Source organism: Serinus canaria, chromosome 27 (assembly GCF_022539315.1).
Source record: "Serinus canaria isolate serCan28SL12 chromosome 27, serCan2020, whole genome shotgun sequence".
Taxonomy (NCBI): domain Eukaryota; kingdom Metazoa; phylum Chordata; class Aves; order Passeriformes; family Fringillidae; genus Serinus; species Serinus canaria.
Genome location: NC_066340.1, coordinates 167770 through 176433, shown reverse-complemented (window position 1 = coordinate 176433; position 8664 = coordinate 167770). Strand labels below are relative to the sequence as shown.

The window sequence follows — 8664 nt, the reverse complement described above, 5'->3', positions numbered from 1 at the left end:
CACGAGAAAATTCATGCGGAAGAGAGAGAGAGAGAGAGAGAGAGAGAGAGAGAGAGAGAGACACGACGGCATAGAAACCCCAAATAGCCTCCAAGGAGAACCAGAAATTCCTTGTTTTTCCTTTTTTTTTGGCCTTTTTTCACTTTTTCTTCTCAGTTTGTCCTTTTTATTTTTTTGTCCTTTTCAGTGTCGTAGCCATTTTTTTGTTTGTTTGTTTGTTTGGAAACAACATCCAGACGAGTAAAGCGGGGAGCGAGCGCATGCAGCGGCGCCTCCGGCACATGCACGATGCAGGCAGCGCTTGGCTTTGGGCTTTTTTTGTCATTTTTACACATTTTCCTCTTTTTTTTATCATTTTTTAAAACGTTTTTTTCCCGGCCTGAGCCAGGACTGCGTTGTTTCGTTGTTAATTTCGATTTTTTTGGTGTTTTTTGTGGTTGTTGTCGTCTTGCTTCAGCGAGGGATTTGCACGATGCCATGACGGGGACGGACGCACACGCACGGGGACACCACGCTCACGGGGACACCAGCCGGGAATGGGGACACTGGGGGAGTCTGGGGACAGCTGGCACTGCCACCCCCTCACCCGGCGCTGCCACCTCCCTGCTCTGAGCCAGTGACACCGAGCTGGGAGGGTGGTCTGGGGACAACCCCCCCCCCCAAAATCGGTGACAGCTTGGGGACATCTGGGTGGGGACACCCAGGTGGGGACACCCAGGTGGGGACACTGAGGTGGGGACACTGAGGACAGCCGCCTCCAGTGTCATTTTTGGGGATGGAGGGTGGCAATTGTCACCTCCTCACGTGGGTGTCCCCGCGGAGGGTGGCACTTGTCACCCCCCCATGACATTCCCGAGGGTATCCACAGGGGGGCGACACTTGTCACCGCTCCCTCGTCATTTCTGAGGGTGTCCACAGGGGGGCGACACTTGTCACCGCTCCCTCGTCATTTCTGAGGGTGTCCACAGGGGGGCGACACTTGTCACCGCTCCCTCGTCATTCCCGAGTGTGTCCACAAGGGGGCGACACTTGTCACCGCTCCCTCGTCATTCCCGAGTGTGTCCACAAGGGGGCGACACTTGTCACCGCTCCCTCGTCATTTCTGAGGTGTCACTTTGGAGTGGCACTTGTCACCCCCATGTCATTTCTGAGGTGTCCACAAGGGGGCGGCACTTGTCACCCACCCCCCCCCATGTCATTTTTAGACTGTCCCCGCGGAGGGTGGCACTTGTCACCCCCATGACATTCCCGAGGGTGTCCCCAAGGGGGCGGCACTTGTCACCCACCCCGTGCACGTGTCCCCAGAGAGGGTGGCAATTGTCACCCCCCATGACATTTCTGAGGGGGTAATAAAGGAGGATGGCATTGTCACCCTCAGCTGGGTGTCCCCATAGGGGTGGCACTGCCACCTCTCCCATCTGGTGTCCCCAGGGGGTGGCATTGTCACCTCCAGCCAGCAGAGCTCGGGAGCTGTCACCGAGCCCCCCCTGGGGTGACACGAGGTGACAGCGGGGGGTGACAGCGGGGCAGGGGAGGGCACAGCGCCAGGTGCCACCACCCGCCGGGCCCGGAGCTGCTACAGAGAATTCACTTTGGTACCGAGAACGGAAATTAATTAAAAACGAAATTAATTGCAAAGGCGTCAGGGACTGCTATTGCTGCTGGCACTGGGGGCGGGCGGGGTCCCCGGGGCCACCTGGGGCCACCTGGGGCCACCTGGGGACAGGGAGAGAGGGCAGGGCAGAGCGCGAGGGCGACGGAGCCGCTCTGGGCACCACGAGGAGCTCTAAACTAAGCAGGGATTTTAAATCCACCCCTAAATAATACCGGACGTGATTTATTTATCTATTTCTCTTCTTTTTCCTTTTTTTTTTTTTTTTAGGGTTTTTTTTTTCCCCTCTTTAAATATTTATATATAGATTTATATTATGTATATTATATATATATAATATGTAAATATATTTTTTAAAACAATATAAAATGTTAAGACACTTCACTTAAATGTAAAGAGTTGCTTTTTTTGCAATCCAAAGAAATTGCATCATGATTTTTTTTTTCCTTTTTTTTTTCCTTTCTTTTTTTTGGTCTTTTTTTTTTTTTTTGGTTTTTTGTACTTTTTTGTGTGTGTTTTCTCTTTGTTATTCAAAAAAAGGCTCTCGTTTCTTCTGTACAAAAATGATCGAGATAGAAAAAAAAAAAAAATTAAAAAAAAGCAAACCAAAAAATCAGAGGAGGGGGGAAAAGGAAGAAAAAAGGAATTGAAATTATAAAAACCCGAAAAGAATCAACCCAAGGACGAAGCAGAGAACGGAAGGAGTGATTGGCTCTTGTGCTGCACACACAGAGCACACGCACACACACACCTGGGCACACCTGGGCACACCTGGGGCACGTACGGGTACACCCGGCTACACCTGGGCACACCTGGCCACACCTGGGCACAGCCGGGTGCACCTGGCGCACCTGGAGAGCACCTGGGCACACCTGGGGCCCACCTGGAGCACATCTGGCCACAGCTGGCTGCACCTGGAGCCCACCTGGGCACAGGTGGGTACAGCTAGGGCACACCTGGGGCACACCTGGCTACAGGTATGTACACCTGGGGCACACCTTGAGTGTACCTGGGCACACCTGGGGTGTACCTGAGGCACACCTGGGCCCACCTGGGGTGTACCTGAGGCACACCTGGGCCCACCTGGGGTGTACCTGAGGCACACCTGGGCACACCTGGGGTGTACCTGAGGCACACCTGGGCACACCTGGCCCAGCCACGCTGCAGGGAGGTGGCCACGGGTCCCCCGCCCGCTCCCCCAGGCTGGGCCGGGCCGGGGCCGCTCCCCCGGGGCTCCGGGCCCCGGTCCCGCCCGCCCGCCCCCACCGGAGGGGACGGAGCCGCGGCCGGGCGCCCCCCCGGCATCACCGCGCCCCGCTGGGCCCCGGACCCCTCCCCAGCTCACACCCGCGGCCCCTCCGGCACTCCCGGGGACCCCCCGGCCCCCCTCGAGGGTTCGCGGCGGCGGCGGCGGTGGCGGTGGCGGCCCGGGGTGTCCCCGAGCCCCGCGGTGTCCCCGAGCCCTCGGCCCCGCCGGGCACCCACCGGCGAGCCCGGGCCGGAGCTGTCCTCTCCTCCCGCGGGGACACCGCCGCCGCTCCCGGGGCGCTCGGGGGTCGCTCCGGGGGTCGCTCCGGGGGGCGCTCCGGGGGGGTCCTCGGCGGCCGCTGCTTCCCGGTTTTCCGCGCGGTGGGAGCTGGAAGCTGCTCCTGGCCGGACGCTGGTGGGGGGAAGCTCTGAGAGCTCTTAAATAAACAGGAAAAAAACCAAAAAAACCCAAAAAAGGAGGGGAGGGAAAAGGGGGGGAAAAGAGGGGGGGGGACCAAACCAACAGCGATCCAAAGGGGAGGGAAATAAAGGAGAAAAGGAGGGAAAAAAGAGAGAGAGAGAGAAACAGCAAGTGGCTGGTTGGCCATGGCGGAGCGGGAGGGGACACAGAGGTCGGGCCGAGGCGCGGCACAGGCGACACAACAAAAGTTCATTGGCGGAGCGGAGGCGACAGAAACACGGATCGAACAGAAAGAGGAGGGGACACGGGTGGCGGGTCGCCTCCAGAGCGCCTCAAGGAGAAGCCAAGTCGCAGGGAGGAAGAGGAGCGCGAGGAGGAGGAGGAGGAGGAGCCCCCGGGCGGAGCTGGCAGGGGCCTCAGAATGAGATGGAGGAGTTCCTGGCCCCAAAGGAAGTCAATACGGGGATGGAGGTTCTGCCCGCTGCGGGTTTTTCTGAGACCGTGGGGGAGGTCTCACTGGCCTCTTTAGATGGTCTAGTGGCCTGGAAAGAAAAGCAAGATTCAAGGAGGACGAGGAGGAGGAGAAAGGGGTGGAAAGTCCAAAGAAAAAGAGAAGAAAAAGCTCTAAAAAAAATAGAAAGACGAAAGAAAGGAACAAAAAAGAGGAAAAAAACCGACAGAAACGAGGACAGGAAAAACCCAGAAACGACCGAGAAGCAAAGGGAGCTGGTTCAGAAGCAGCACTGAGTCAGGCCTGAGGTCAAGCAGCTGGAAAGGGCCACCACAAAGAGCACGACAAGAGCGGGTCCCACGTGTCACTGCACGGGCGGGGCGGCCCCCAGAGGAAGGGACAGACGGACGGACAGACGGGCAGGCGGACACACAGGCACACACAGCCGGGGGGGCACAGGGGACACGGGGGAGGCACAGGGGGGACAAGAAGGGCAGCGTTAGAGCGGGCACAGCCCCCGGGGCAGCGCCCGAGGGTGGCAGTGCCCACCCTGTCCCTGTCCCTGTCCCTGCGGTGCCAGGGGACACGGGCACGGCCTGGCCTGGCCCGGGAGTGACACCGAGAATCCCCCAGGGATGGGGAGGGGGATCCGGGGTCCTCCAGCCCCACCTCGCCCCCAGTGAGGGGCTGGGCTGTGGGGGAGAGAGGGGGGACACCCCCAAATCCTGCACGGGGACAAAAGTGACAGAAAAGTCCTGCCAAGGCCACCCCAGCGAGGGCCACGGGGGACAGAGGTGTCACCAAGGCGGTGACACTGAACAGGCGGGGCTGTGCTGCTGGGTGGCTCCAGGGGAGGGGACCTGGCGGCCTCCCGGGGTCAGGAGATGCTTCCCGGCCCCTCAGTGTCCAGTGCAGGGGGAATCCAGAGGGAACCCCCTGCCCATCCCTGATTCCATGGGGTGGGACAACCCCGCACGCCAGAGGGGACAGTCAGGGACACCCCAAGCTCAAAAAACCTCAAAAATCCCTCTAAAAACCTCAAAAACCTCAAAAAACCTCAAAAACCCCTCCTGCCTGGGGAGGTTTTCCTCTGGGAATGGAGCAGCCGAGGGGGGTTGACCCTTTGGCTGACAGGTGCCCCTTTTGCCCATTCCACGTTTTTCCGCCCAGTCCTGCCGCGAGGAGCTGGGGAACCCCTGGGTTGGTCGGGCGGGGCTGAGGGAGGCACGAGGATGAGCAGAATTGGGTTTATTGCACAGTTTTGGGGTGAGAGGGCTCGAGACACAGAGCGGGGCTCCAGGGGAGCTGGCAGGGGGGACAGGCCAGCAGGGAGGGAGGGACGGCGGGAGGCCACCCAAGTGGCCGTGATCCCCTGGCCTGTGGCCCGGGCCAGCTGGGAATGCACGGCCAGCCCTGGGGTGACAGAGGGGACAGAGGAGGGGGCCGGGAGCTGCCCCCGGGGTGGGGAGGGGTCAGTGCTGGCTGCTGGCCGCTGGGCATGCTCCATGCCCCCCCAAAACGCTTCTCTTCCAGCTGCTGTGGCCCGCTCACCCTGTCCCCACAGTGCCACCACCCCGCCTGGGACACCCACGAGCTGCTTCTGTGGGTGCACGGGGGGTCCCCGCTCCCCAAACCCTCCCCAGGCAGGGAATCCCCATCCCCACGTGGCTCTGCCTCGCTCCTCAGCACGGCCAAGGAGGTGGCACTGTCCCCCGGCGTGAGGGGACAACGCCGGGGCTCAGCCCCCCCCTCAGGGTGACACCCAGCGCTGGGGACAAACCCCACAGCGAGGACGAGCTTGTGACTCTCTGGTGTCCCTGTCCCCAGCCCCAGGGCGGGCACAGAGTGTGACAAGAGCCCCTCCCGCACCGCCACCAACGCGTCCCTTTGTCCCCGACCCCGCCGGGCTCAGCCAAGAAGGCACCGAGGGAGAGAGGACGCAGCCCCAAAACTCCTCCCGCGCTGTGCCCGGCTCAGGCCGTGCCCGGGGCGGTGCCAGGGCGGCGGGCAGCCCCGGGGCGGCCCTAGGGGTGGAGTACCTGCTGCTGGCCCTGGATCCGCATGTACTCCATGCGCTGCTTGATGTGCTTGCCCTTGTCGGGGCTGCCCTGCTGGCCCTGCTTCAGCCGCGACGCCGGATTCACCACCTTCATGGCCGGGATGGAGACGCCGCCGCTCTGCCGGGACACAAAATCCGCGGGGAAAGGGTTAAAAATGGGCTGGCGGAGCCCTGGCAGCACCGCTGGGTGCCTGGAGCTGCGTCAGCCCTGCCAGCCGAGCCGGGGGCACCGCCAGGCCGGGGGCACCGCCGGGCCGGGGGCACCGCCAGGCCGGGGGCACCGCCGGGCCGGGGGCACCGCCGGGCCGGGGGCACCGCCAGGCCGGAGCTCCAAACCCTGCCGGGACTTACCGGGAGCACCCGAGAGGGAGTTTGGGGACACACGGCACACACCGGGACACCGAGGGCGGGACAGGAGAGCCCGCGGGGCCAAGAGAGAGGGACAGAGGCGGCGGCAGGCAGAAGCAGATTCCAGGTGGGAACGGCGGCAGTGGGAGTGCAGAGGAGTTTATTTACCGTGCGCAGGTGAGGATACACAGACGGCAGTGCCACCCACCCTGTGTCCCCTCCCGGTGGCCTGGCCTGTCCTGTTCCAGCCCAGCTCAGGTGAAGCCCTGGGATCCTCCGGGGGGGACACGGAGCGTTCCCGCACCCCCAGCAGGAGGAAATCATCAAAGGATGGAAAATCCTCAGCTGGAAGGGACCCGAGGATGGTCAGAGTGCAAATCCCAGCCCTGGAGAACCCCACAGGTGCCTGTGCCACGCCATTCCCGCATTCCAGCGCTGGGAATCTTCCCTGGAATGTGACACCTGCCCTGCCCTGCTGTGGGACTGACCCATCGCAGCCTCTCCCGCCTAACCCTGAGCCTGGCTTTGCCCCAGCCCCAGCCATAAATCCATCCCGCAGCTCCGCTTCCCGCTTCCCGGGAAAAAAACTGGGAAAAATTGCAGCTACAGCCCCGTCCACCCAGGGAGAGCCCCCGAGGAGGGTGAGGACAGCTCCAAATGGAAAAGGAGATTTATTCCCCAGCGCCGACTATTAATAAAGGAGCGGGTTGTCGTCGCAGCCCAGCTCGGGGAGTTTTTCCCCTCCCTGTTTTTTTCCCAGATATTCAGCTGGATTCCAGCAGAAAGCAATTTGGGATGGCTTCAGGGAGCTTGTGCTGTGGTTTAATTAGGAGAAACATCTGCCAGGCCCCGGCTGCTGCTCGTTAGGAGAGGGATTTTATGGAAAATGGTGAAACTGAGAGCGGTGTTTCAGCAATCAGCCCTGGCTGACCCCGTGGGATGCTCTTGGACCCCGTGGGATGCTTTTGGACCCCGTGGGATGCTCGTGGACCCCGTGGGATGCTCTTGGACCCCGTGGGATGCTTTTGGATCCCGTGGGATGATGGTGGATCCTGTGGGATGCTTTTGGACCCCGTGGGATGCTCGAGGATCCCATGGGATGCCCATCCTGGACCTGGTGCTTCAAAATCCTGCCAGGGCAGAAGAATGCCCCTCACTGAGGGTCTCATTCCAGGACGGGATCAGCCAGCACCACTTGGCACCATCTCCCTTCCAGCTCCTGCCTCGCTCACTCCTGCCCTTCCCAAACCCCTCCAAGAGTCAGGGAGAAGAGAAGATTCGTTCTCCACCTCGGCTCTGCCTGGAGGTGGAGTCACAGAGAGGGAGCAGGCAGAGGAAGAGACATCAGAGTGAATCCAGGGCAGAGCAGGGCGCGGGGGAGAAGAGAAAATGAACCTGGGGAGTGCCGGGGGGCAGCTGCGGCTTGGGGAGCAGCGCTGGCTTGGTCCTGCTCGCAAAGGGACTCTTGGCAGCGCCGTCCTTGGCCTGGCTGAGGTCCAGCGCGGTGTCACCGTCGCAGCCTCCGTGCCCGAGGTCCCCCAGGCTCCTCCCGGCCTGCTCGGATCGCCGCCCGTCCTTGGGGAACGCGAGTTCCACGGCGGGGTGGCTGCCGATCTCGCTGATGGTCATCTCCAGCTCGCGGATGGTTTCCTCCAGGCTGTCCAGTCTCTGGTAGGTGTCCTCGTAAATCTCCTTCTTGCCCGGGGCCGGGGGGGACAGGCGGCCTCTGCAGAGCCCCTCCGCCGCTCCGTCCCAGCCCGGAGGCGCCGCGGCGTGGCTGGAGCGCGCAGGGCTCGGCTCCGGCGGCGGCTGCTCCGCCCGGGAAGGTCCCGCTGCCCTCGGGGCGGGGTCCCTGCCCGCGGGAACCATGGGATGTGCCCCCGGGTGGGCCGGGGGGCTCTCCTCCCTCCATGCGGCTTTGGGAGCCCCAGCTGGGTGTCCAGGAGCGAGCCTGGCTCCTCTTTGGGAGTCCCCGTCGCCAGCGGGAATTTGGGGAACGGTCCCGGCACCCACGTTGGGGAGCGCGGCCCCCGCGGCTCCGGCGCCTTCCCCGCGGCTCCGAGGAGGCGGCGCCGCCGCGGGACTTTGGGGACAAGCCTTGTCACCGCCTCCTGGCCTGTCCAGAGCCGCGCCCCCTCCGTGTCCCCCCGTTTTATCCCTCGGGAAAGGCGGGGCTGCCAAGGGAAAGGCCCGGGACGCGCTGCCGGGGGGCTGCGGGGCTGGAGGGGGTTCCTGTGCCAGCGGGGACCTTGGGGAGCTGCCCGGAGCCGCCACACGGCCTCTCCTTGTCCCCTCGGGTGGCAGCTGCCCTGCTGGTGCCGCCCACAGCTCCGGCTCGGCTTCGGGGGACGGCGGCTCCGACACCCACTCGGTGAGCACGATCTGGGGCAGGGAGAACGCCCGGCTGGCCGGGGCTGCCGGCGCCAGCGGCTCCTAGGCAGAGAATTCAGACAGGTTAGGGCCTGGCGGCAGCGGGGTTTGCCTGGGGAGGCACCACGGGGCGCCACAAATTCTTGGGGTCCCCC

The 8664-nt window shown here is 62.8% G+C and overlaps 1 protein-coding gene across 1 annotated transcript in view; it reads right to left on the bottom strand.

The window, feature by feature from the left end:
• Window positions 1–3532: 3532 nt before the first annotated feature.
• The window catches only part of SRCIN1 (SRC kinase signaling inhibitor 1), a 31991-nt gene continuing 26859 nt past the window's right edge, over window positions 3533–8664 (bottom strand). Inside the window, exons 18-20 of the mRNA XM_050985506.1 lie at window positions 7535–8572; window positions 5772–5909; window positions 3533–3823 (exon numbers count right to left, since the gene is read on the bottom strand). Coding sequence (XP_050841463.1) covers window positions 3698–3823; window positions 5772–5909; window positions 7535–8572 — 1302 coding nt within the window. The 3' untranslated portion in view covers window positions 3533–3697. The remainder of the gene's footprint in view (window positions 3824–5771; window positions 5910–7534; window positions 8573–8664) is intronic.